Here is a 27,981-nt window from a genome sequence, read left to right as displayed (position 1 = left end):
CTTACACTGTAGGGCTTCCCAGGTAGCGCAGTGGTAAAGAATCCACCTGCCAATGCAGGAGATGCAGGTTTGATTCCTGGATTGGGAAGATCCTCTGCAGGAGGAAATGGAAACTTTGTCCAATATTCTTGCCTGGAAAATTCCATGAACAGAGGAGCCTGGTAGACTGCAGTCCATGGGGTTGCAAAGAGTCCCACATGACTGGGTGATGAGCACGTGAGCACGCAATCTTACACTGTGCCCACCACAGCTGGGAATCCTAAAGGGCAGGTGGAACAGAGTTTGGGAGATCAGTTAGATAAAATAGAGGGGAGGGGATGCCCATTTTGGGGGATGAAAACTTATAAGACTACATAGAGGCAGAGCACTATAAAAATAAGGTGTTTGATCATTCAGTTACTGACCAATGTGTAGACAGTGCCTCTATAAAACTTTGCATATGTGTGTTTGTGCTGAGATATCTGCAGTCCAGTTTTTTCTTTACATTAGGAGGGGCATTCTTCAGGTTGGTAACAGCTTCGAAGGTGAGGATTCCATCTGAGGAGCTCCACCTTCCCACTCCCACCTTTGGTCATCCTCTCCACCTCTAAATCTCATTTGATGAGACTCTGCTTATGGGGGTTAAAAAGTCTGCCCAAGGTTTCATGCAAGTTAGTAAGAAAACGAGAATTCAGATCCAGAACTCTGGGTCCAAAACCCTGTCCTTGTCATGATTTCAAGCTCTTTTTCAAGATAAGAAAAGTGAATATTTTCAAAAAGATATGACTGTTTATAAGCATTTTCCCCTAAATTTGAAAGTAACAGTAGCTTATCTGCAAAATTTTTAGAAAATACTGAAATGTTTAAAGAAAAAGTAAAAAAAAAAAAAAATTATTCCAGTGATAACTACAGATAATATTGACTAAGTTCCTATCAGTCTTTTTTCCTTGCAGTTATATAGTATCAACAAAATCAGAACAATACTATAAGTAGTTTTGTATTTTGCTTTCTCATTTAGCATTATCTCATGACTATCTCCTCATGTCATTATTTTTACAAACATAATTTTTAATTAGTAAATAATGTTTCATCGTATAGATGAGGCATAATTTATTTGTTTTCTATACTATTTGTTTCCAGCTTTTACAGTGATAAACATGCAATAGTTAACATTTCTCACAAATACCTATCCTCATCTCTATTATTGCTTTGAAGATAGGAGACTGGGGTATGAACATTTTAAGACATTTGATATATAATGCCAAATTGTTTACCAAAAGGTTTCTACCTACCAACAGCATGCGAGTGCTTCACGAAGCACCCTCACCAAGACTGAGTACTGTCATGAAAAAGCCCTGTACATTCTAAGAAGGGGCATCCCATGATTCGATCACACAGGTGGCTGTGCGTCCAGTGCATCGCAGGGGGCGACTGGGGCTGGGAGACTAAATAGGAGATAGTTGCGACGATCCCAGTGGGACGTGATGGGCGCTTGAGGCTAAGCAGTAGGCACGAAGGAAAAGGGAACAAGCGCACGGGACTCGTAGAACGTTCCATGCGAGGGGTGGGGGCCGGTGCTGATAAGATCACGCCGCGCTGCGTGGGGTGCAGAACTGGGCGGAGGCCGCGTGTGAGGCTCGGCCTCTGCGCCGCGCTTGGCACCCACGGGTGAGGTTGGCCGAGGCGCGAACCCCTCCCACCCCTTTAACGGGGACACTCCCCTTTAAGGCGGGCGCCCGCGCGCACCCGGCCCCGCCCTTCGGGGGCGCGCGCGGCGGCCGCGGCGCCGGCTCCGCCGGGAGCGCACGTGCCGGCGCCGGGTGGAGGAGAGGGAGGCGGGAGCCGGGCCGCGGGAGGAGGGGAGGCGCCGGGGGCGCGCGCGCGCGCGCTGGGCGCTGCTGGGCTGCGGCGGCGGCGGCGGCGGCGGTTACTATGGCGGAGTCGGCCGGAGCCTCCTCCTTCTTCCCCCTTGTTGTCCTCCTGCTTGCCGGCAGCGGCGGGTCCGGGCCCCGGGGGATCCAGGGTGAGTCCCGGGGCGGGGGCGGGGGCCGGGATGGAGCGGGCCGGGCGAGGGCGAGGCCTCGCGCCGCGGCTCCTGGCTACAGCGCGCCCCCTCCCCACGCGCACAATATGGCCGGGCGGGGGGCGCGGGGGAGTCGCGGTGACCCCCCACCCGGGTCGGCTTCCCCCGACCCCCGAGGCGCGGCCGCCCGGCCGGGACCGAGCTCACGCCGGGCCCCTGGGGACCGGAGCCCTTTCCCAGGAGGGACTGGATTCGGGGAGCTCTCGAGGGTCGCGCTCCCAGCACCCCTATGTTCCATAGAAGGGAGTGCAGGCTTCCTTCCCCGAGATTTGGAGATCCACGTTTCTGCCGCTCAGCATGTCCAGGGGCGGGGGTCTTCATTCGCTCCGTCCAGATGCTCCAGCGTGGGGGGGTGGGGGGGCGCCTTTTCTCCCGCCAAGATTATGGGGCTTCGGCGATAGGGTCTTTGCCTCTCCGAGGTATCCTGACGTTGAGAGCCCTTGCGCACCGTAGATAAAAGGGGAAGGGGGTCTTCAGCCTTTCCGTCAGCTCCCTCCTGCAGTTGGGGTGCTTCTTCCCCTCCCTCTCCTTCCTCCCTGACGTTCTGGGAAAGCGAGTCACATTTCCCCCTTGGGCAGTCCCTTGAGTGCAGTGGGGCCAACCCCCCACCTCCAGTCCACATGCCCCGGGGAAGCTCGGTGGAGGAAATGGGACGAACAGGCCCCTATCTGGAGCTTGGCTTTAGAATCTCTCTAACCCTAGGAAACCTCGTTCCAGAACGGTTAATCTGCATCTAGGTGTATTTGCTTTCTCCCTCGCCACTCCCACCCCACCTCAGGGGGTCCATTCAGTTGGTCACTGTGGATGCCTTTCAGGTGACATCGTCGAACCTGCCCCCCACCCCCAAGATTAGGACCCCACCGCCAGACCAGGTCCTGGCCCTTGGTCAGGATTTATTTACCTTCCCACACCAGCGCTCTTCCCAGCCCTTCCCCCTACCTCCTCCCCCACCCTTGCACACCCCTCACCTTCCAACTCCCACAGCCTTCTGCACCCTGGTTGCACCCCCATCCTTCTCACTATCGAAGTGGTACCTTTCTGTGGGACACTCAGTTGGGTGTCTCGTTTGTGAGGCTATGCGGGCTTGAGGAAAGCAGATGAAACCCTAAAATATTTAAGGGAGTCGTCTCAACCCTGTGCTGGCATTAGGGTAGCAGATGAAGGTTATATTTGGCCTTTATATTGGAGTGATTATTGACCCACAGTTGGATCCGGGAGAGACAGTCAGGACTGTGTTTGCTCCCGATGTACAAAGCCTGCTGCTCTGACTTCTCAGCAGCCCCTAACCTTCTAGCAGTGGGGGATCAAGTGTGTGTTCCGTGGCTCTCTTCTCTCCACCAAAAAAATAATGGTTCTCAGGTGGGTTCAGGCTTCTTTCAGAAGTGAGACAATCACCCAAAGACTTGATCCCATTTTGGCGTCTCACAAACAAGTTCATTCCCTCCAGCCTTGATGTTTGTTTCCAGTGGTGCAGCCTGTATGGTGGGGTCTTTGTTCACTGGTTAATGCTTCTGCTAAGGCTGTCATGTGTGTTCCTGGATCTCGCTGCTCTGTGTGGGGTCGGATAGATGTGGTGAAGGTATGTGAACACAGCCTGACATTCGTGGTAAGTTAATGGTTTTCATGAATAATGTACGCTGGGCCTTATTTTTGGGCCATGTTTTTGGAGTGTGTATCATGATGTTATTTCTCTAGTTGGGTAGTAAATAAGGAGATTCAGCCATCAGGTTTGTCATTTACATGTGTATGAATAAATCTGTAAATTCCTTCCTTAGGAATTTTTATCCTGTTGCTAATATATCTGAGGTTCTTAATAGCCATTTCCCTGTTGGTTTGGTGTAGTGTCTGGTGGGGTATTTCTTGTTGTCATGAGCCTAGTTAAGAATGTTTAATTGATGATCCAACTGGTTCTGAATGGGGCAGGTTCATTTTTTGTAACCTTCCCGAAATGAATGTTTGTTGGCGTGAGGATGGGTGGGCATAGTAGGGAGTTGGTTTCTTTTTTTGGTTAATTGGAAATTAGGTTGTGTATCCAGCAAACATTCTCGAAGGCCTTCAAACTTGGCCAGACACTACAGTTTTTTCCGGGACACATCTCGTTGCCAATAGTGCATGCTACAGAGACCACTGTTGCAAAAGGCTTAGAGTGAAGCATCAGTTCTGGGAATATAGAGGCTGTGAGATAACAAGAAGTTGACTGCTGTCCTCCCCACACTTCCTCTGTTGTGCTCCCCTAGGTGGGCCGGGAGGAGGAGCAGGGCCAGGCAGCCCTGATGCCTGTGAAGACAGGATGTGAGGACAGCAAGGGATAGGTGTCTGTGTTAAATAGTGAACTAGTAGTGACTTAGTAAAAGGCCAGTGGTACAGAGCTATAAACTGCATTCATTAATAGGTGGACCAAATTCTAAGGCCTACCTTTGGCATTTTCACTTTAGTATTTAAAAATGTAAAGCTGAATTAGTAGCAGGAGAACATGACATTGATTTCCTTAAGACAAAAGCTACAAGGGAGACATTTGAGGTTCTGATGGGAATATTTTGAATTTCTGTGATTAAACCAAAAATTTAATCTCAGGCCAAGTCTTATACTTTTGTTGAGTGGACATGAATTTGAAATACAGCAGAAGTGAACTCTGGTAGAGAAAAAGAGAATCTCCCATTAGTTTTGTTAAGAGCTCCTGGAACAGATGTCATTAACACAATAAAATGGCTACTCTGGTTAAAGGTTAGAGCCAGGTTGGGGGAGGAGGCTGCTCTCCAGCCCCAGAACTTTGCTCCCTGACAGGTTGTCCTTGAGTCAGGCACTTCACCTTTCTGTGGCTGCCTCAGTTTTGCCTCCTTGAAGTAAAGAACTGGTCTATGTCTCTCTTATTGGGACATTTGTGAGACTGACTTACTGACAGCCAGTTGGCTGGGTGGTATTTTTAGACACAGTTTCTGACTTCAGTGAACATGCAATGTTGGGTTACTTTTTATCTTATGGGGCAGAGAGTAACTCCTGGGATTGAGAGAAGCAACACATGTCACACTGTGGTTAATTTGTTCTCTGTTGCATTTTTGTGGACCCCTTTCAGATTTCCTCAAGTTAATTTCTGTCTCTTGACAAACCCTCACATCCTAGACCTGGCAGCATACCTGTGCTAATCAAAGACAGTCTGGAGGGAGTGACCTGCTTTAGGCTTTATTGGTTTGGCAACGTTTTCATTCTTACGCAACTCTGGGTATGTTTATGGCACTATGTAAATGTTACATAAGAACATGGAGGCAGAGAGGTGGCCGGAATGGTGCCTGTGAACACAGGAAGGTTAGACTGAGGACTTCATCCGCAAGGACCTTGGGAATCTGCAGTCAGTAAAAGAAGAAGCTGCACTTCGTTTTCCTCTAAAAACCTTTTTAGATGATTGTGTCTTTCAGGTGGACTGCTGTGTTATAAATAGGTTTATTCGCCACCGGTGAGCTAATTGTAACCTTGCTACCAAAATATGAATCAGGAGACGAGGAGACGATGGGGCGTGCTGCTTCTTCCAGCATGGCCTGTTGAAGCTGCTTGTTGCATTTTGGAACCGGAGTTGAATTGCGTTGCAGCCTCAGCCTCATAATAACTTAGGAGCACAGGGTGTTGAGGTGGAATGGAATTCTCAGTCTGCAGTGCTCGAGATCTTCTTTATTTTTGAAGGTTAAATTAGAATCCTGAAGTGGCTCTTTTGTTTTAATTTTGAACTGCTTATTGTTTACTGTTCAATCTTTGCTCAGAGGCGCGGTGAACATTAATTCTGGAATCCCGCCTCTTTGTCTCGAGCCCTTGTGCTATTTGTCTGTTACAGCAGGAGTTGATGTAAGAGGGTCTTACCTCATTTTCCTCTCTGTGTTCACGAGAAGAAAATCCTGGAGTCCTCTTGCTCATCAGCCCCCTCCGATGCTGGAAGTGCTGAGGGCCTCTGGAGCCCATCAGTTCCACCTGGCCTGGGAGTGCCCAGACCTTTGAAAGGGTCGGAGCCGGCTGTCCCCTGCAGGCTGTCACTCTGCAGGGGGCCTCATGGCCCGGTGGAGTCCCATGTCCCGCCTCTCGGGTTTTGCTCTCCTCAGCTTCTCTCCCTCATACATGGTTCAACCTGCAGCTGGGCCTGGAGGCAGCATCTCTGCTCTCGCCTGTTCTCTGCCCCCCAGCTTCTCCGTCGCAGGTAAATACCATTCTTGGTGTAGCTTTCTTCTTCCTCTGTCGTTTTGGTCCTCCAGCCTCCCTGGCAGGCTTACCTGCTTGCAGGGCATCCCACACGGTGGGTGCCACCTTAGGCAGCTGTGCCTAAGGTTTTTTGGTTTTTTTCCCCTCTCCACTTTGTCTGAAGCCTCATTTGTCATGCTAAATATTTTGAATTTAACATAATGAAAGTAACTGCCTTTCCCTTTAAAGTATCAATCACCCTAATATTTACACAATTGCATATAGGAGGTTTCTTTATTCACTTGGTTGGGTGTGTGCCTGGAATGCTTCTTGGCACGAGGAGGCAACAGGGAACGAGAGGGACAAAAATCCCTAACTCCTCATGGAACTTATGATCGCAGAGGCTCAGACTGAAAATAAATGAGTAAACACAGTTATCAGTCCTGAGTGCCGTGAAGGAAACAAAACAGGATGGTGTGCTGGAGTGCGCTGGGGGCTGCCGCGTCACAGCCCCGTCCACCTCATTGTTTCATCTGGAAAATGGGGCTAACACAGTCAGGTGGCCTCATTTTCGGCAACTGTTGTGTGAAGCCCAGTTGAACACTGAATTAGCAAATACTGGACCGCTGCTCCTGCTGCTTGCAGTGCTTTTATCAACTGATCAGCACATAACCTTACGTTATTTGTGTTTTTGTTTAGAGACAAGTTATTTAATATATGTTGTTGATTCATTAAAGTTGAGCTCAGGGCCAGCAGCACTATAATGCCTGCCTGAATGAAGCTTGTTCAGCATATGTATTTTCTCTCTAAGGCATGTCACTGTCTTCTTGAACTTGGGGACACTAGACAGCATTTCCGCGCTACTCTTGGGGCCGTTTTAAAGTGAAATCACCAGTATAAGCCACAAAAAGACAGAAAGCCCGGCACTGAACATACCATGAGAGGAACACATATTAACAGTGTGAGAGCTGAAGCAAGCCAGAGCGTTCTCATTCATCCTCCGTGGGAACGTGTGTGCTGGGTGACTCAAATTCGTCACCCCTCTGCGCTCACCTGTGAGTGACCGTGAAAGCACTGAGAGTATTGATTTTGGGGTTACAGATAAATTTTAGTAAGTAGGCAGATTCACAAATACGAATCCATGAATAATGAGAATTGACTGTATTTTGTTCAAGCAGTGCAATGATTGTGGCAAAGAGAAAATCATATATGGAATTCCCAGGACTCCTAAATGGTTTCACTGTACCAGTGTAATGTATACATTGTTAAGTCCCATTTCTAGCCTGTGAATAAACAGGTATATATGTACATATATTGAGAACTGCTGTGGTGATCCAAAGGTTCCGATAACACGGGCTTACTGAGCACCTACCATATACCAGGCACTGCTGTAGGTGCAGAGATACACCAGTAAACAAAAGGAGACAAAATGCTTACCTTCATGAAGCTCACCTTCTGGCAGGTGAAATAGATGATAAAGTACAAGGTGATTATGTCTACCACAGTCCTTCCCCCTGCTCCTTTCTCCCCGTGATTTCCAGCCTGAGGTGTGCACACACCTGTTCTCGGTTACTCAGACATGAATGAAGATGGTACAGTTGACCCTTGAGCAACGCGGTTTGAACTGCATGGGTCCACTTATACATGGGTGTTTTTTGTTTTGTTTTTTTTTCGGTAAATACCAGAGTGCAGTAGTATGCAGTACGAGGTTGGCGGAATTCACAGATGCGGAACTGCAGATCTACTGGGGCGATTGTTAAGTTATCCATGGGTGTTTGACTCTGTAGCGGTCAGTGCCCCTAACCCCTGAGTTGTTCCAGGGTCAACTGTATTGTGAAGGGTTTAAATCGGTTGACCTTCAGATGGGCACGCTGTCATGGTGGACCTGACCTAATCAAGCTGGCCCTTTGAAAGCAGAGCATTTTCTCAGCTGATTGCAGAAGAGGAAGGCAGTGCTGCCCCAGCTGGCTTGGGAGAAAGTAAACATTCGAGTGTGAACTGCCCATGGGAGCCGCGTGACCAGGAACTGCAGGCCGACTTTAGGAGCTGAGTGGTCCCTGGCCATCAGCGAGTAGGGCGGTGGGGGGCCTTAGTCCTTCATCCACAGGGCATTGAAGTTTGCCAGCAATGAGTGAAATTGAAAGAGGTCCCAGCCCTAGATGAGAAAGCCCCAGCCAATATCAGTCATGCTAGGCCTGGACTTCTGACCTACAGAAACTGAAATAGTAAATAGGTATTGTTTTTAAAAATGCATGTGGGGTGAGTCAGATGGTTATATGAGGAGAAGGAAAACAGGACTGAGGCATAAGCGCACTCCCCAAGATAGGCTTGAGGCTCCTTGAGACCGGGTCACCCTGCCATCCCATGGATGGACTTACATGTGGAAAGAAGTCCTGAGACCACATGTGGCTTTCAGCTGCTGCCTGTTACCTTTTCCTAGACGTTGTGAGGTTTGGAGGAGAGAGAAGATTGTGGATGCTTTAAATGGTTTTGATGTGTTGAGGAATCTGTGACTTGAGGGGTTTTTATTTTTATAAAAAGTATTCTTTGTGTTGAGCACCCCTGGCCCCAGATGATGATGTATTGTCTTGGTGTACATTTGTACATTACTTTCTACACTTGCAGTAGATAAATTCAATCAGTGTTCTTTCCTAACATCTCCCTAGATGTCAGGGAGCACTCCTCAAGCTCAGTGTTGAGGGGGATACTGAGGAAAGAATCTGTCCTTGCCGTTAGGAAGTTTGCACACAGATTGACTTCTGCGTGTTAGAACAGCCATAAAACCACACAGAGCGCAGCCCCTTCTCATTCACTAGGATGACGGCAGTAATACAACCATCTGATTTCCTGAATGTGCACCATCTACTCAAGTGTTACACTGGGCATTTGGGCTGCATTTCTTACTCTGTACGGCCATTCTGTGAGCCTCTCTCATCCCCATTTTACAGGTGAGAAAACTGGGGCATAGAGGTTAAGCAGTGGGCCTAAAGTCTGACTCCGCAGCACATGCTCAGAATCCTGTACTCTGCTATGTGCCGTGGTCACTGTTAAAGCAGCTTTCCAGCCAGTCCCTGCCTTCCCGTCCTACCACTGGATTCAGCTCTGGAAAGTGCACCTCCTCTGTCACTTCTATGTAGCCTCCAGGATGGACTGCAGATCCCTTCGCCGGCCATCACGATCCATGCAGTCTGGTCTGGTCTGGCTTATTGCCCTTAGCTCTGGCTAAAACCCTGGCATTGTTGTCCTGTTGTCCATTTACTTTGGACCTCACAAGCCTTGTGCTTTTCTTGGTCTTGGCCTTCTCAGCCACATCCAACATCCTCCAAGTATGGGACCTGCTTTGTCTTCCTACTCTCCCCCAGCCAGTAACTCCATCCTCTCTGCTTTTCTTGTTGGTCCATGTCAGTAACATAGAGGTTCACACTGGCTTAAAGTTTTCTGCTCCTCCCACTCTCCCACCGTCTACGCCCTCAAAGTTGATGCTAGGAACTGCCTTCTATTTTCTTAATGTGTCTTTGTTCTTTCACAGAGCTTTGTGTATTTTGGGTACTTAATAATTTAATTGAATTCATTCATTTCTTTTCCATCCTCTCAGCAAAATCCTAGGTAAATAATTCCAGTTCTGTCCTGCTGTAATTTCATTATCTCCTGTATATACAGTTTTCATCCTAGTCGCTCGAAAATGCCACAGACATTTGTGTGTTACTGAGAACGTCATAATCTGTACCTCACCTCTTTCATCTCTGTTGATTCCACTACCTGCCCATTTTATTTGAGATAAACTTGATCTCAACCTCGTTAGTTGTTTTTTGGGATTTTGGTGTTTTTTTTTTTTTTTCCAGCTGTGCCAGGCACAGCACATGGGATTTTAGTTCCCTGACTTGGGATGAAACCCGTGCCCCCTGCAGTAGGGGCACTGGAAGCATGGCATCTTAACCACCAGACCACCAGGGAAGTCCTCAACCTCGTTAGTTTTATTCTCGATCTTTGCTGGTATTTTTTCTCCTTCATTGTCCTAGTTGTCTGAAACAACCATTCTTATCCCTCTTCTCAAAACTGTGATGTACGCTGTCACCTCTCCACACATCGTAGTGTAGTAAGTAGGTCAGGAAGCAAATACAAAACACCGCTGATAAATGCTCTCCCCTGCTCTAATGAGCCAGGAGCGTGTCTGTTTAAGGACAACAAAGAAAGAAGGCAGAAGGTTGTACATGTCAACATAAACTTGTGGGTAAAGGAGAAATACCAAGTGACGAGCAGACAGTCTGAATGTGACGGCTGAGTTTGTACGCTTAGGTCCCAGGAACACAGGACATGCTCTGTCATAGTGACACCACTCCCTCCAGCTTTACCTTGACATTCCCCTGGGCAGCAGGTGGGCCCTTGCTGGATGTTCAGGCATTTACAGCCAGCCATAAATTAAGTCGCAATGACAGGTCTCCTTAGCATAAACATCAAACGTCTCTTTTGAGTGAGAACAAAGCTTTCATTCTCTAGACCTGAGGCTTAAGGGTGAACTTGTTTAAACAGCTCTCTGGGGTTGGGTTTGTCTCCAAGTAGAATTCAGAAAGGCAGTTTGTAGAATAGATATAGTGTGGAGCTGGCTTTTCAAACACCTTTCTCTTATGCAAACCCCACTCTGAGACCTTTTCCCAGATTGAAATTAAATACCAAGCTTATCAAATGTCTTATTGTTAAATCTGTGCTTTTTTTTTTTTTTTCTCTCATACAAATAGCTTCCTTTATTAAGTCAGCTAGAAGTGCTTTTTACCAGTACACTTTTTGGGTACCGCCAGCTACACATGTAAAATTGGACTTTATTATGGCTCTTTGGTACTTGAGAGTTTTTGTTTTATTTTAGTGTGTTTTTACAGTCTAATTTTGATGATTGTGAAAACTGAAAATGCAGCTCGAATCTTTGTTACCAATAGCACCTGATTACTTTATTTCTCTGCAGCAGGACTTTTCTTGCTGGTACTGTTGTTGGTTCTGGAAAAACAGACATTACCTTTATTTTGTGATAGTGTAGTGCCAGACACCTCCATTTTTAAGCCCAATTCAACATTTTCATAAACATTTTGACAGTTGTCTAGATCAATAGTTACTAAACAACTTCTCTTTTTCTTTCTGTCTTCTTAAAGCAGTAAGAACCTTTCAAAAATGAAAATGTGGAAACGCATATAAAACAGATAAAAGCATGTCCTCTCTGGCAGAGCCCCCTGCCCTCTCCGATTGCTGGGCTGAGAGCTGTAGAATGAGATTTATTAAGCACAGTGCTGTGTGCCGGCACTGTGCAGGATACCAGTGAGAAAATGAAGGCAAGAAGGACTCTGGTTCCCTCCTCTAGGAGTTGCCGGGTTCCTGGGACCTATGAGAGCCAGGGACTTGGGAACGACACGGAACAACATTGTACCTTCATTTTGGGGGGTATGCATGTGTTGGGTTTCTGTTGGTTTTGTTCTGTAGTTGAGATTATATTATATATACTGCTTTTTAGAGATTTATGGTATTTTTTAAATTGTGGTGAAACACATATAACAATTTTTAAGCATTTTAAAGTGTAAAATTCAATGAAGGACCTTCATGATGTTAGGCAAACCATCACCTCTAGTTTCGGAACTTTTTCTTTACCCCTGAAGGAAACCAACCTAGTAAGCCCTAAAACCAACATTCCCCATCTTCTCCCCTATGCAGCCCCTAATAACCACTAATATGCTTTCTGGGTGTTTAATATAAGTGGACTTATAATACTCATAATACAATTAACGTAATGTTTTCAGAGTTCATCCACACTGTAGTAAATATCAGTAGTTTATTCCTTTTTATAGCTGACTAATACTCCATCTGATGAGTGTACCACATTTTGTTTATCCACTCTTTGTTCAGTGGACGTTTGGGTTTCCACCTTTTGATGGTTGTGAATAGTGCTACTAGGAACGTTGGTGTACAAGTTTTTGTTTAAACACTTGCTTTCAATCTTTTGGATATATTGCACTAGGAGTGGAATTGCTGGGTTATATGGTAAATCAATGTTTAACTTACTGAGGAACCTTCGAGCTGTTTTCTATATAATAGGAGCTGTACTGGTTTGCGATCCTACTGTCAGTGTATAGAGTTCCAGTTTCCTCTGAATCTGCACCAGCATTTTCTTACGGCCTTCCTAGTGGGTGTAAAGTGGTATCTCATTGTGGTTTGGTTTCTGTTTGTTTTGGTTTTCTATCAAATGTGATTTTTATTTAGCTGACAAGCACTTTTCTACAGATGCACTCTTGGGACATCACGTGGCAAAAACAGAAGTTTTTTCTCTAGTTTTTTTCCCCTCTTTTTTTACCTTATTAAAAATTATATTAAAAAAATAAAAATTATAGTGATCCTAAAAATATAGAAAGAAATATAAATTCACCAAAAAACTGTACATTATCAAAATGTCACTAAAACACCACATTTGATTATATGTGGTTTTGGTTTACATTTGAATTTGAAATTCTTTTGCATTTGATATGATGTTGACCATCTTCTCATGTACTTTTTGGTCGTTTGTATACTTTCTTTGGAGAAATGTCTGTTCAAATCATTTGCTTATTTTAAAATTATTTTTTGTCATCGAGTTTTAAGAGTGAGTTCTTTACACGTTCTGGATGCAAGACCGTTATTAAATGCATGATTTTTGAATATTTTCTCTCATTCTGTACGTTTTCTTCACACTGCCTTGTTGTTATCCTTTGAGACAGAAAAGTTTTTTTTTAATTTGGTGAAGGCCAGTTCATCTGTTTTTCTTTTGTTGCTTGTGTTTTAGATGTCATATCTAGGAGCCCATTGCCAAATCCAAGGTCATGAAGATTTACCCCTATTTTCATTAAAAAAATTATAGAATATAAACTTTAGCTCTTATATTTTGGTCTTTGACTTACATTGAGTTAATTACATTATTTGCATTATGTAATAACTTACATTAATTAATCTTGGTGTGTGGTGTGAAGGGTCTGACTTCATTCTTTTGCATGTGGATTTCTGCTTGTTGAAGACTAGTCTTCCCACCCCCAAAATGTTTTAGACACTGTTGTGGAAAATCAGTTGATGATATATAGAACTGTTTCTGGATTCTCAATTTTGTTTCATTGATTTATAGTCTGTACCTAGGCCAGTTTCATACTGTTTTGATAGCTATAGTTTTGTAATAAGTTTGAATCAGAAAGTGTGAGTCCTCCAACTTTGTTCTCTTTCTTTCTTTTCCCTCTCCCAAGATCATCTTGGCTTTTCAGGGTCACAAAGTTGTGTAGAATTGTGGTCTTTGTTCTATCCCAAGAAAGCTGTAGGGAGTTTAGATATGGTCCAAGGAAGAATACTTAAAGTGATCACAGGTTGTAATAGGCTGTTCTCATCAGTTTGAGCTGTGTGATGGATGCTGTCATCTGGAAAGAGGAGCGCTCAGAGGCAGCTATGATCAAGTTGTAAAGTCGTGAATAAGCATAAGAATAAGCATAAGAAGTGGAAACAGTGGCTGACTTTATTTTTCTGGGCTCGAAAATCACTGCAGATGGTGATTGCAGCCATGAAATTAAAAGACGCTCATTCCTTGGAAGGAAAGTTATGACCAACCTAGACAGCATATTAAAAAGCAGAGACATTACTTTGCCAACAAAGGTCCATCTAGTCAAGGCTATGGTTTTTCCATATGGATGTGAGAGTTGGACTATAAAGAAAGCTGAGTGCCGAAGAATTGATGCTTTTGAACTGTGGTGTTGGAGAAGACTCTTGAGAGTCTCTTGGGTTGCAAGGAGATCCAACCAGTCCATCCTAAGAGATGAGTCCTGGGTGTTCATTGGAAGGACAGATGTTGAAGCTGAAACTCCAGTACTTTGGCCACCTGATGCGAAGAGTTGACTCATTTGAAAAGACCCTGATGCTGGGAAAGATTGAGGGCAGGAGGAGAAGGGGACGACAGAGGATGAGATGGTTGGATGGCATCACCGACTCGATGGACATGGGTTTGGGTGATCTCTGAGAGTTGGTGATGGACAGGGAGGCCTGGTGTGCTGCCGTTCATGGGGTTGCAACGAGTCGGACACGGCTGAGCAACTGAACTGAAAGTCGTGAAAAGTAAGGGGGAGTGGGCACAAGCTGATTTGGGCGCCAAATCTTAACTCTTGTGGAACTAGAAGGTTGCCCAGTGAAGTTTGGAAGAGGCAGGTTTAGTATCCCTAAACAGGACAATGTTCCACCCTAAACTGATGAAACTTACCATCCCCAAGGAGTATGTGTGACACGTATAAGCCAAAAATCATAGATACTGTAGCTTTAAAACATCGTGAACCTTCATGTTCCAGGACAAATGTGGGTGTTCTGCGGCTGCCTCTTACCTTCCGAGGTTGGTGCCTCCACTTTGCCCCTCCCACACCCTGTCCACTGGTGATGCGGGCTGAAGGGCAGTGAGTTTAGCCACTTCGTTCTTGGGAATTTCTAGTTGGGACAACAGCCTTGACTGAGTGTCCTCCAGAGTATGCCGTGGGCAGGAGAGAGGGGCCTGGGGGTTGTCTTTGCTCAGAGCAGCTCCATAAAATGCAGCGAGACAGAGTCTGCCCAAGTCGGGACTTGTCAGCCTTCCTCCAAACATAGCCTCTCTCACAAATTAAACTTGCTTTGATATTCTACCACAGACCACCTTCTCATCATACTTTGAAAACACGTTGAAATCCTGCCATAATGTCTTTAGTTCAGGTTTGACTAGCTTGTTCATATCAAAATGCTGTACTAGTGAGAATTTCACTCTGACCACTTTTAACCTGCTTTTGTGACTCATCTGTGACTGGCTTTCCTAATTGTGTTATTTCTAACTCTTCGGTCAGGAACACGGAGAGTGTTAGGTATGTATTGTTTATGTACCTGTGTGTAGGCTGATTTCACGTGATGCGTCACTATGAAACAGATTATAAACGGCTGTTATCAGTAGTGTCTTTCAAAGAAATCAAAAGCTAAGTTTGTGACTTAGTGTACTATAAAAGTTTTAGTAAATTCAGATTTTTTGTTTTTTGGCCATGCCGTGTGGCTTGCTGGAGCTTAGTTCCCTGACCAGGGATTGAACCTGGGCCCATGGCAGTGAAGTGCAGAGTCCTAGCCACTGGATTGCCAGAGAATCCCATAATTCAGATGTTTTCGTACTTTTATGATCACTTCATTTCAATGAAAAATGAATATTAACAGAAGACAATTTAGAGACCAGTCTTTCTTGGGGCTTCCCTGATGGTCCAGTGGTCAAGAGTCTGCCTTGCAATACAGGGGATGTGGGTTCGATCCCTGGCTGGGGAACTAAAATTGCACATGCCACGGGGCAGCTAAATAAAAAAATATTTTAAAAAAATGATTAAGACTAGTCTTTCTTTAAAGTTCAGAAAAAGGTGTACGGAATTAAAGCAGAACTTCCCAGTGTTGAATCAGTGATCCAAGCAATGTGAATTTAAAGATAAACTAGATTCAGATTTCAGCTGGAGGATTTTGGAGCTCATCTGGTTCAGCCCCTTCTTTCTGGTTAATGATGAGGAAAATGATGTTCAGGAAGGTTAAACGTGTTGCCCAAAACCACGCAACTAGTTACTGGCAGAGCTGAGACTCAAACAGCAGTTCCTTGCTGTGGTCTTGCTGTAACCTGGCACTTCCTAGTTAGTGGTTAGAGAGACACGTTGTACGTGAATGTGTTTACTTGAGTTTTACACTAAAGGGAGTGATTAAAATTTATTGAATATCTATTTGCTTCGCACTTTTTAAGTCTCGTTGTTGTTCAGTTGCTATGTCCTACTCTTGGCAACCCCCGTGAACTGCAGCATCCCTGTCCTTCACCCAGAGTTTGCTCAAACTCAAGCTCAAATCTCCCAGAGTTTGCTCAAACTCATGTCCATTGAGTTGGTGATGCAACCATCACCAGTGGTTGGATGCAGCCATCTCATCCTCTGTCACCCCCTTCTCCTCCTGTCCTCAATCTTTCCCAGCCTCAGGATCTTTTCCACTGAGTCGGCTCGTAAATCTCTTATTTCATGTGATTCTTACATAGTCCTGTGAGGTAATGAACAACCCCACTTTTCAGATTAGGCAGCTGGGGTGCAGGAAGGTTACTGACTCGTTCAAGGTCGTGTGACGGATAGAGCTGGTGTTTGAGCCCTGGGTCTGCGTGACCTGCTCCCGCCATGCTCCCCTGCTGTGGCTCTAGAGAGAGTAACAGAAACCTCGCCGGGGCGTGGGCAGTGGTGATGGCTATCTCAGAAATACCCTTCTCAGACTTCTCACTCCCTTGGTATAAAGTAGAGCTGTGCACAGATGTAGGCAGCCTTCTCAGAGGACCAGCAGCACTCAGCAGATGTGGGCTGATCTTCAAACCGTCTCTGTCACATAAATGGTATTTTCTGGCTGGACTGCCAAGGTCCAGATAGAGTCAGGGACTTGCCCAATCTCTTATCACAAAGCCGCATGGCCCCGCTCCCAGTTCCGTTCTTCGTCCTGTCTAGCATAGATTTCACCACTTTTGTTCTTTCCTGTCTTACACCAAGATTGTTTAAGTACTTCCCAAAAATAATGAGCCACGTGTGGGTGTGCTCGTTCTCCAGAATGAATCACTGTGAAAGAGGCCGTGAACCAGGGAGAGGGGAGTGCATGTCTGGGAGCAGGGGCTCTGCTTCCCCGGCTGCTAATTGACGGACTCCGAAGTGAGCTGCTTTTCCAAAGGCGGCCGCGGGTCTGGCCCGCGTGTCCCACTGTGCTCAGAATAGCCCTCTGGGAGTCGTTCGCTTTCCCTTCTGGCTTCCGAAAATAGCCCCGAGGCTGTGCTCATCCCCAGCCGGCCGTCGGGGCGCGTGTGTTGAGAGGTGTGCATGCCACGGGGACCCCTTTTGTGCCTGAATGTCCCCATTGACAGAGAGAGGAATGGGCGTTCGCACTCGCTGATGAGTAGGCAGGACTCCAGCGTGAGTCAAAGGGGTTTGGGCTGAGTGTTCTGAGAGTTGCCGAAGTAAATTTCAGTCAGCAAGAAGAATGACATTTAGAAGGAATTTATTTCTAAAATTCCTTTTGTGTTTGGGATTCTAGTCTAAAGGGTACCTGCTTTAAACTTCCTGCCTTTAAAATACAACACTCCCCAAGCCCTTCAGCAGGGAGCTGCGTGTCTTGGAATTTCTCCCAGAAGAAAGGGCTCTGATCAAACGCTGTGGGGGAAAAAAAAAAAAAAACCCCATAGGCCATGTGGTGAAGATCCTTACTGTCCAAGGACCTGTCCACGCTCGCTATCCTTTGTCTCCTTGGTGGGGATGGCAAGGATCGTATCGTTTACAGAAAGCCTGCAGGACTGGGGGTTGGACCCAGAGATATTTCTAATCTGCCTTTGGATTTGAAAGGCCAGGAGATGCCTTTCAGTGTTTTAGAGGAAGAGACAAAGATAGACTGTTTACAGCCGAAAGGGGTGAGTTACAACAGGGTAGTTTTTCACGGGACTGGTCATAAATGTCTCTTCTCCAGGGGCCATAGTTTGAATATGTTCCCTCTTGGTATCCAGATAGTATGCGCTTAGTGTCCAGCTGGGGACTCGGGTCCCCCTGCCACTTGCATCCCGGATGGGCGAGTGCTGGGTTCAGCACCTTGAGTCCCAGCCTCGGTACCCTGGTGGGTCGAGCCGTTCTCCTGCCCATCCCCAGAGGTCAGGGCTGGGTTAGGCTCCTGGGAGACAGAGCTGGGGAGAACCAACTGCTGCTGTCTGTGCTATTCCTGTTAGATGGATAAATAAAGGATTTCAGATTCCAGGGCTGCTGAACTGATTCTCAGAGGCACCAAATTCATTTACAGTAATTTCCTGTCAACAGTGCACACTTAGGGATAATACACACCCAGCCAAACTCGTTAGTCCCAGAGATGATTGCATATACTGTCTATTTGGGGGGGAAAATATGTGTGTGTGTGTGTGTGTGTGTGTGTGTGTATAATATATAGATAGATAGATAGATAGATAGTACTTTTTAAGTGATGCTATCCAAGGCCCTTTCAGAACGCGTTAGATTTATTGAGTACTTACTATATGTTGGCTTCCCAGGTGGAACTAGTGGTAAAGAACCTGCTTGCCAGCGCAGGAGACATAAGAAACGCGGGTTCAGTCCCTGGGTTGGGAAGGTCTGGAGAAGGGCACAGCAGCTCATTCCTGTATTCTCGCCTGGGAAATCCCAGGGACAGGGGAGACTGGTGGGCTACAATCCACAGGGTTGCAGAGAGTCAGACGTGGGCTAAAGCGACAGCATGCACCCATTCTGTGCATTAGCGTGTTTAATCCTCACAGTGACTGTATGAAGGAGGCACTGACATTACCTTCTTTGGGGGGCGTTCTTTTTGCCCCTCTTGAAAGGGGCTCCTGCTGGGAACAAAAGCGGGGAGGAGGTGGTTGGACCAGTCAGGGGAAGCTTGTCAAAGGAAGTGACGTTTAAGGTGAATTTTGAAGAACTTGTAAGAATTAGCCAGGAAAAAACCATTGCAGCAAAGCCCTGTGTGAGAGAGCACGCACACTGCATTCAGGAAACGGTGGGCGTTTCTGGTGCAGAGAGAGGAGATGGGGTTGAAGATGGCTCTCAGAAGCGGTGGTGGTGTGGGAAGGAGCACGCGGGGGAGGGGCCCTCATCTCCCAGGGGACCGAGCTTTGCTGTCATCCTTAGGGGTCTAAATTCAAAGGAAGACCCTTTTCCGAGCCACAGACAGTTTTGTTTTTTTTTTTTTACAGACAGTTTTTTAAAGTAAGTCTAAGTCTAAAGCAGCCCCGCCTCCCAGGTGGTACCGTGGTAAAGTATCCACTTGCCAAAGAAAGAGACAAGGGTTCAGTCCCTGGGTCGGGAAGATTCCCTGGAGAAGGAAATGGCAACCCACTCCAATATTCTTGTCTGGGAAATCCCAGACAGAGGAGTCTGGCAGGCTACAGTCCATGGGGTCACAAAGAGTCAGACACAACCTAGCTACTAAACAACAACATACAACAGTCTAAAGCAGAGTTAAAAAGGTAGTTTCTTTGTTTCTGTAAGACATAAGCTAGAGCAGTTAGAGGAAAATGCGGGGCCGGGGGGCGGGGGGCGCGGAGCAGAAAGCCTTGTCTGTGATCTGAATAGACAGGTGAAAAGGTTGGGCTTCCCCTGACGAAGTCACCTCTGGCCCCATCCCTGTAAAAAGCACCTTGTTTTGGAACCGTGAGTGTGCTAGGGGATTGTATTCTTAACTCCAGAGAAGGACCTAGGCCAAGACCTCACCACTGACGTCAGTGTCCACTCCCAAATTCCCCACAGCTCTGCTGTGTGCATGCACCAGCTGCCTCCAAGCCAACTACACGTGTGAGACGGATGGGGCCTGCATGGTCTCCATTTTCAACCTGGACGGGATGGAGCACCACGTGCGCACCTGCATCCCCAAAGTGGAGCTGGTCCCCGCGGGGAAGCCCTTCTACTGCCTGAGCTCCGAGGACTTGCGCAACACACACTGCTGCTACACTGACTTCTGCAACAAGATCGACCTGAGGGTGCCCAGCGGTGAGTGGACACCCTTGTTGGACTATTGGCGCGTCGTGGAGGTAGGGCACCCCGTCATTTCATCCTTCTCTACTCTGCCCCCGCCCCTTTGTTGGAGGCTAGGTGAAGGTGCCTTTTGGATGCTCCCTGAGGTGACGTGGGAGGGCATTCCTGCCAGTTCTGGCCTGTAGAGCCCAGGAAAGGGAGGGAGACTTGTCGAGTGAGCCACAGAGGTGAAAGCTGCGTTTTGGGTCGTGGCTGAGGAGCCATCGGCAGCTGGTGGGGAGTGGGAGAGCCAGACAGAGACCCCCGTGGGAGGGTCTGGGGTGATCCCGGAGGAGGCAGCCCATAAGCCGTGTGACGGTGATGGCAAAATGGGAAGAGGGACTCGAGCTGGGAAGGATGGCATGCTAAGCTGGGGAGTAGTAGACACCAGCCTTCACAGGTCCGCCACTTAAGAGGCGTGACTGGGGAGATCTGAGGAGGCGGAGAGAGACCGCGTTGAGCCTCAGGAGGCCGTCACAAATGGAGGAGCAGAACCTGGTGTGTGCCTGGGGCATGGGGTGGGAAGACACCGTGAAGTACTGTGAAATGACCTCGCGGGTTGTGGCTCTGACCGCTGCGGAAGGTGCCGTAGCTGGAGAGGCTGGCATGTGAGAGTGTCCAGACAGATCCACTAGCCCAGTGAAGCCAAAGTGTGGGGAGAGGAAGGGGGCATTTCCACCTGGATGGAGGAGCAGGGGAGAGGGAGGCCTTGGCGATCCCACGTTTTCACTCTCTTCTTTCCCTCTCCTCTCTCACCTGCCCCAGGTCATCTCAAGGAGCCTGAACACCCCTCCATGTGGGGCCCCGTGGAGCTGGTGGGCATTATTGCCGGCCCAGTGTTCCTCCTGTTTCTCATCATCATCATTGTTTTCCTTGTTATTAACTATCATCAGCGCGTCTATCACAACCGCCAGAGGCTGGACATGGAGGACCCCTCGTGTGAGATGTGTCTCTCCAAGGACAAGACGCTCCAGGACCTGGTCTATGACCTCTCCACGTCAGGGTCTGGCTCAGGTACCGCCTCTTCAGGCCTCAGGCCAGCCATTAGCCTTCCTCACTGCCTCCCAACACGATGGAACGTTCAGGAAGAAGGCTGGCTATTTGCTTTCAGAATTCCCCTTCTTGGGAGTCTTGACACGTAATAAGATGATGGGGTTCACAGAAAATCTCTCCTTCTCTGGAATTCCAAGGATCAGCTGCAGAACTCTCCCTTCCAGAGCCCCTGCCTCTCTTCAAGTCTTGTAGCCATGCAGCTATTAAAAGTCACCTGGTTCCGCCTGAGCAGCGGAGTGCTCAGTGTCAGGGCCCCTTCTGAGAAACTGGAGTGTGCCGGGTTCCTGCGAGGTGGTGGCAGCTAATCATTGATCTGTGAGCAACCACAAGGGGAGTTTAAGGACGCCGAGTAAGGCCAGAGAGCTGGAGTTGGGTAAATCATTGACTCGTACCAGTTGCCCAGGGGTTTATGGTGGCAGTTGAAATAAAAGCAGCCAGGGCTTCCAGCATGGCGTCAGCACCACTTCCGGAGCTGCCTGTCCTGGTGACCGAACCTTTCTTAGATGGAACTCAACTGAGGCTAGAACTTAGGGTAAGGGCCACTGGGTGGTTCCGGTCTCAGAGTAGAGCTGACCTAGCTAGTAAGTGTGGCTGGGAGTACAAAGCAGTCTTTTTAGGAAGATAAATAGTTATTTTAGTGACAGTGGTATTCTGTTCCTATGGGGAGAAATGTGGATACAGAGGCCACTGTTGCTATTCTAACTCAAACTTACAGGCTCATGTCCATGAGAGTTCCATGTGTGTTGGTGTATGTTTTTTCAGCCCATGACAGACTCTTCTGAGGGGAAATTATGCCATCAGTCATGGCCAGACATCCCTTCTTGAGCACAGGAATACTTTGAGCTCTGACATCTTCTGAATTTCCGTGGTTTTGCCTTTATTAAGCTCTGCAGTAGAGAGTGCCAAGATGATGGATATATTTAAAAGCTGCATATTTTTAGGAAGAGAGAAAATATATGGCTTGTTCTTTGCTCAAAGAGGGTAGGGCAGTGGTTAGAACTGACTGGCTCTATGACTTGATTTGCTGCTGGAGGAGGGTCGCTTCGGTTTTCTGGAGTCTTTTTTTTTTAAGATCGGGATTAGCTGAGGCAAGGGCAGGTCCAGGGTGGCTACTCCATCATCTGGAGTGAAATGATAAGTAACTGCTTTCTCTCTGGTTGGTTTAGTCCACTCTTAATTCAGAATATGCAAAGCTTCCAAGGTGCTGGGGTTTTAATCCTGTGGCCTTAAAGTAATGAGTCCTTGCTGCTTGTGTAACTTTCAGTTCACACTAACAAGTGTGTGTTGAGCATCCTGTGGGTGATACAGGGTAAACAATATGAGCAAGAGGCCAAGCCGGGACTGGATAGAAGAGATTGTGGGGAGGGATCTCACAGAGGAGGTCGTGTCTGAAGGGGTCCTGCGTGGGAAGTTTTGAGAGTGGGAACAGGACAGGGGACATTCCAGGCCACCGGAAAACCCTTGAGCGAGAGGACAAAGATACACGAACATTCACTGAGTGTTTAGGGAATGATCCAGAGGCCGGCTTGTCCAGGCTCTGGTGGGAAAATGCTCAGGCTGTGCTTTGTCTGGGGAGGGGAGAGGCAGCTACCGAAGGCTGTCGTGTGAGAAAGCGTGTGCTCATGTTTTCCTGCGGAAGGAATCCTGGCTGGTGTGGAGGGTGAATTCATCCATCTAGCAGCCCCCTGTTAGGGAGGGCAGAGCGAGGCTGGCTGTGTGGGGTGTGTGGGGCAGGCCAGGTCAGAGGGCAGGCAGAGAGACCGCTGGAAGTCTTCCAAAGGAGGTCAGAACAGGTCTGGAGGGCCGGGAGAGGAGGGGGCCAAATTGAGAAGCATTTGGCAGCTCTGTGCTCTGGGAGTTATAGGCATAAACTTCAGAGTCAGTCCTGCGTGCTTTGCCATTTACAGCTTGTATGAATTCCAGTGAATAACTTAACCTTCCCCTTTGAGGCTTGGTTTTCTCATTTGTAAAATGGACATGATAATAATACCTACCTTATGGGTGGCTGTGAGGAAATGAGGTCATTTATGCAAGTGCCTCTTGCATAGTAAACAGGCAGTAAACAGCTTGGGGGTTGATAACACTTTGATTTGTTCCGTCAAGGAGAGGGAGAGTAAGAGTCAGTCCCGATGGTGGAGCTGACTGGAGAGGGAGGGAGACACTCCTTGCATGGATCAAATGAGGTGATAAATGAGTCCTGTAAAGACAGTGAAATTAATCTGAGAACCAGCCTGGGCAGTCCTCCCCACCAGTCCTGCTGCATCTGGAGCTCTCGGTGAGCAGAACTGTGATCCCTTTGGAGAGCGGTGGGAACCTGGTGTGCCCTGAGCTGGTGTTGGCTTTCATGGGCCGCGCAGCACTGCCCTCTAGTGGCCACTGGGCAGAGCAGCCAGAGGCGCTCCGCTCACTCAACCCCCGACTTTGCTCTTCCACATGAAGCGCTGTGGGTGGCCTGGCCCACTGGAGGCTGGCTAAAGAGTTAGTAAATCCGGTTAGACAGTTACATTCAGATCTGTCGTCCATACTGGCTGGGAGGAGAACCTGCGTGGATGAGGAACAGCTAATCATATGCATTTCCCCATCTGGGCTCCCGAGCTCTCGGTGGTCAGTGGACCGCTAGCAAGGAGGCACCGTGGGAAGGAAGGGCTTCTCCAGTGTGGCCGTGAGAGCGGGAGTTGCACAGTTCAGCAAATGTATACAATGTCGGCTTTCTTTCCCTTCTTTGGTCCCCAGGGTTACCCCTTTTTGTCCAGCGCACAGTGGCCCGGACCATCGTTTTACAGGAGATTATTGGCAAGGGCCGGTTTGGAGAAGTGTGGCGCGGCCGCTGGCGGGGCGGTGATGTGGCTGTGAAAATATTCTCTTCTCGGGAGGAACGGTCTTGGTTTCGGGAAGCAGAGATCTACCAGACAGTCATGCTTCGCCATGAGAACATCCTTGGGTTCATCGCCGCTGACAATAAAGGTAAAGGGCTGGGCTTACAGACAGGGTGTCCCGGGGCCCTCCAGAGGCTCAGATGGAGGGATGACTGGGGAGCCTGAACAGCCACGAGACAGCGCAGTTCTCTTTGCCGTCACAGTTGCTCCCCATAGAACAAGAATATGAGTAAGGCAGTGGTTTTCAAACTTTCCTTCTACAAAAAGCTTGTACTGAAATCCAGGTTATTAAGCAAGTAAACAAGCAGTTATTAAACAGATAAATAAGCCCTCATCCTACCTGCTTGCTTGCCCTTCTGTGATACCCCCAAACCCACCCCCAGGGTAGTTCCTAGAGGAGTTTCAGTAAACTTACGCTGAAAACAACTGGAAGGAAAAAGGGAAGCTTTAACACCTGGAAGGAAAGGACAGCCCCAGGAAAGCCTGTGGCCCGCACTCCTTGGCAGAGTAGCATCACATGCATTGTTGCAGGGGAGCAGGCGCCCCAGAACCACAGCCTGCCTCCCCCGCTACCCCACTGCGGCCTTCAAGCTCAGCTTTTGATCCACTTATATCTGAGGTTCCTTGGTTCCTCCTCCCTCCTCCGCTGGTTTTGCTGTAGTTTTTTTGAGTTTTTCTCATGTGCCCAGGCATGTACTCATTTTTAAGAGCCTCACTGACTAGCAAAAGAGAAAAGTAAACTAATGGTTGATTATAGGAAGTAATCAAACAACAGGTGTTCCCGTGAGCACAAAACGGGGGTGAGATGAGGGTCACGGAGATCATACCTGAGCTTGATTGAGGCAAAGGTGGCAGGGAGTTGGTCAGAAAGAAAAGCCAATGAAAAGAGAAGTTCAGACTCATGTGCAGAGGGGTAGTGTCTTTGGGAAGCTGCAGGTGACTCAGAACATTCCAGCCAGAGACATGGGTGGGGAGGTGGCGGAGGCCAGGTCATGGGGAGCCGTTTCGAGAGGATTGTATTTTATTTTAGAGAGAGGGTAGTAATTGACATTTCATTCATTGATTGAATAATATTCATTGGCTACTGTCTGGTCCTGGGGTCATCACACATAAGACCAAGGCACAGTTCCTGCCTGTACAGTGCCCAGGAAGAGAGGACAGCTGGCACCTGGGCAGGCAGAGCACTTAAGACAGAAAGACCGTGGGTGGTGGTGTTTGCATTTTAGAAGAGTGTCTCTGGCAGTCAGGACACAGTTCGCTCCATGGTCCAGCAATTTTAGAAGTTGGTGCTGGCAGAGGCTACAGAAGATGCTAAGTGTTTGTTTTTCTGTCCTGAAACAACAGCAGGCTGCTTGTTTCTCACAGTGCTGTGGGGGTTGTAGGGGCCTCAGCTGCCCCCAGACTGAAGAGCCTTGACCTCTCACGAGAGGGAGGAGAGAATTCCTTGCTCTTTCTCAGTAAGCTTGGTGCTTTTTAAAACAGCATTACCTTTTGATGATTAGTTTAAATCGGACATGTATTTTAAAGGCTCAAAAAGACATCTTCCCTTTAAACTTATAAGCAGGTTCCTCTGGACCTCAGGGGTGTGTTTGATGGACCCCTTGCTGGTAATCAGAGAAGCGAAGGTTGGTGCTTTCCCAGGAACCACTCCCAGTATTGATTCTGGCAGCTCATGTGAGTAGGATCTGGCTGTTGAAACCCACATCAGGGCCAGGGGAGGAGAAGAGCAGACTCTTTAGTTCTTGTCTTGTTAGCGTGATATGTGTAGTGTAGTGTCCTAGAACTAGGGCCAGCCTGGAATTTGGGAGATCTCAATCCAATTTCCAGTCTTCATATTGACAGTAGCACAAGCTCATTAGATTACCAGCTTTGGTTTTCCTTTCTCTCCCTCCCTCCCTCCCTCCCTCCCTCCTTCCCGCTGTACACTGCACATCCCCCTCCCCTTGGATGAAAGTGTGTGTTCACTGCCTCCCATTGCTCTTCTGAGGCTCAGATGATAAGATTCCTCTCTGGAATCCTTGGAAAGTGTGCTCTTCATGTATTGAAAAGCATTTTTGGCCCGGAACACAGTAATGCACAAAGGAGCTCTTTCCTCCTCTCTTGAAGAGCTCATAGCCTGGTAGGAGCAGTAGACTTCAGAGAAGCGCTACAGATGGGCATGGTGCTGGGATTGGGCTATGCTCGAAGGGTCTTGGAGCGCAGAGGAGGGCCTACGAAGCCTTCCTCCTTGATGGGGAGGACACAGCCAGTCATGGTTTTGATGAGCGGATCTTGTCAGGATCAGAAGCAAAAGAAACAGATGCTCCTGTTACTTCCCCTAAGCACATGCTCCCTGTTCTTCTGAAGGCCTCACATTTCAAATCTGGAATAGGGGAGGCAAGGTTCAGAATCCTCCAGCCATCTGCCAGAAGGGAGCAGGTCTAACTAAGCAAAGCTGTTCTTCTTATCTTCCTGGAGCCCAAAGCTGTGGACGGCTGTAGATGAGAAGGGCACCGAGGGGCCTCAGGAGGTGTGGGGGCGAGGAGCAGGAATTTGGGGGTCACGGGGGGTTTGCGTGGCACATATACTCTTCCTCGCCAACCTTGCCCTTTCTGCTGGTAGTTGTGCCTTTTCTGGAACTCCACTGTGGTTCTCTGCAGATAACGGCACCTGGACACAGTTGTGGCTCGTGTCGGACTATCACGAGCACGGCTCCCTGTTTGACTATCTGAACCGGTACACGGTGACCATTGAGGGGATGATCAAGCTGGCCTTGTCTGCCGCAAGCGGGCTAGCACACCTGCACATGGAGATCGTGGGCACCCAAGGTGAGTGGACCTGCTGAGCAGCCGTCCCATCCCCGTCGAGCTCCTGGAACTCCTGTGCGCTGAGAAAGCCGGAGCTGGGCCTCGGGGACGGGGGTCTGGGCTAATGGAGAGGGCTCTGAGCTTTACTTGAGTAGGAATGAGAGGTGCCTCTGCCTTCAGAGCTCCCTGAGGGACTCCTGTGGGGAATGTTGGTTGGTTGTTCCCCGTGTCCTGGCGTGGTTGTTGGTTGGGAAGCTGGTGTTAACTGAGAGATCGTCTCAGATGCCCACAGTTCACAGGTAAATGAAGGGAATGAGAAGATGGATTGAACCACTGTGCCGAGATTCAGTTTAGTAAGCGCACGCACTCATCGTTGGGTCAGCTGGATGGTTAGACGCTGGGCTCTGCTGTCTGGGAGGGTTCTCCTGCAGGAACACTACCTCGGGTGTCCCTGCTTGTTGACTGACATCAGCCTTTGGGGAGCTCCCAGGTCTTGGCAGGTGGCACGTTGCTTCCTGGTGCCTGGCCAGTTGGGCAGGAGCTCTTTCTGTCTGTGATCAAAAACCAGCCGTGAGAGTTTGACACTATCCCTAGACCTTGCAGAGAAAGTAGTGGTTCTTACCTCCCCTGTTTGGTTCTGAGAACCTAGTCAGTATAGCAGCTTTTTCTCAAGTCCTTGACTATTCTGTACAGGAGTATATGAGTTCAGGGAAGGTGAGCAGGAATAGCATTCATAAAGTAATGTTAGCTAATCTGCATGCCCTGTCTAAGCGCTTGAATCACCCACATTAATATATTTAACTTTCACAACATTCCCATGAAGTACTGGTGTTTAGGCTTCCCAGGTGGCGCTAGTGGTAAAGAACCTGCCTGCCAGTGCAGGAGACATCAGAGACGTGGGTTCAATCCACGGGTCGGCAAGATCCCCTGGAGGAGGGCATGGCAACCCACTCCAATATGCTTGCCTAGCGCATTCCATGGATAGAGGAGCCTCGTGGGCTGCAGTCCATAGTGTCCCAAAGAGTCGGACACGACTGAAGCAACTTAGCACGCACACACACACACTGGTGTTTACTCTCATTTTATGGATGAGACGACCAATGTACAGACAGATTAAGTTGCATTTCCTGGGTTAGTGGGGGGCAAAACCAGAACTGAAACCCCCATATCCGGCTGCAGAGACTGTGCTTTAAACACTTATGCTGTCTTTCTCTAAAGATCCCTGTTTTTATCCTCCACCAGGGAAACCTGGAATTGCTCATCGAGACTTAAAGTCAAAGAACATCCTGGTGAAGAAAAATGGCATGTGCGCCATCGCAGACCTGGGTCTGGCTGTCCGTCACGATGCGGTCACGGACACCATTGACATTGCCCCTAACCAGAGGGTGGGAACTAAACGGTAGGAAGGCCCAGGGCCTGTGCCCTTGCCCAACGCTTGTACTGATAGCCCATGTGTGCCCTGGCCCATGTGCACGGGAGAGGGA

At 48.1% G+C, this 27,981-nt stretch overlaps 1 protein-coding gene across 1 annotated transcript in view; it reads left to right on the top strand.

Moving 5' to 3' along the window:
- The first annotated feature begins 1,833 nt into the window (after positions 1-1,833).
- ACVR1B (activin A receptor type 1B) overlaps positions 1,834-27,981 on the top strand; it is a 34,441-nt gene continuing 8,293 nt past the window's right edge. The window contains exons 1-6 of the mRNA XM_065934360.1: positions 1,834-2,002; positions 19,519-19,758; positions 20,548-20,796; positions 23,569-23,799; positions 26,351-26,518; positions 27,740-27,896. Of these exons, the coding sequence (XP_065790432.1) occupies positions 1,912-2,002; positions 19,519-19,758; positions 20,548-20,796; positions 23,569-23,799; positions 26,351-26,518; positions 27,740-27,896 (1,136 nt within the window). The 5' untranslated portion in view covers positions 1,834-1,911. The remainder of the gene's footprint in view (positions 2,003-19,518; positions 19,759-20,547; positions 20,797-23,568; positions 23,800-26,350; positions 26,519-27,739; positions 27,897-27,981) is intronic.

Source organism: Muntiacus reevesi, chromosome 4 (genome assembly GCF_963930625.1).
Source record: "Muntiacus reevesi chromosome 4, mMunRee1.1, whole genome shotgun sequence".
NCBI classification, from domain to species: Eukaryota; Metazoa; Chordata; class Mammalia; order Artiodactyla; family Cervidae; genus Muntiacus; species Muntiacus reevesi.
The sequence above is the reverse complement of the archived record's forward strand: the minus strand, read 5'-3'. Positions and strand labels throughout refer to the sequence as shown.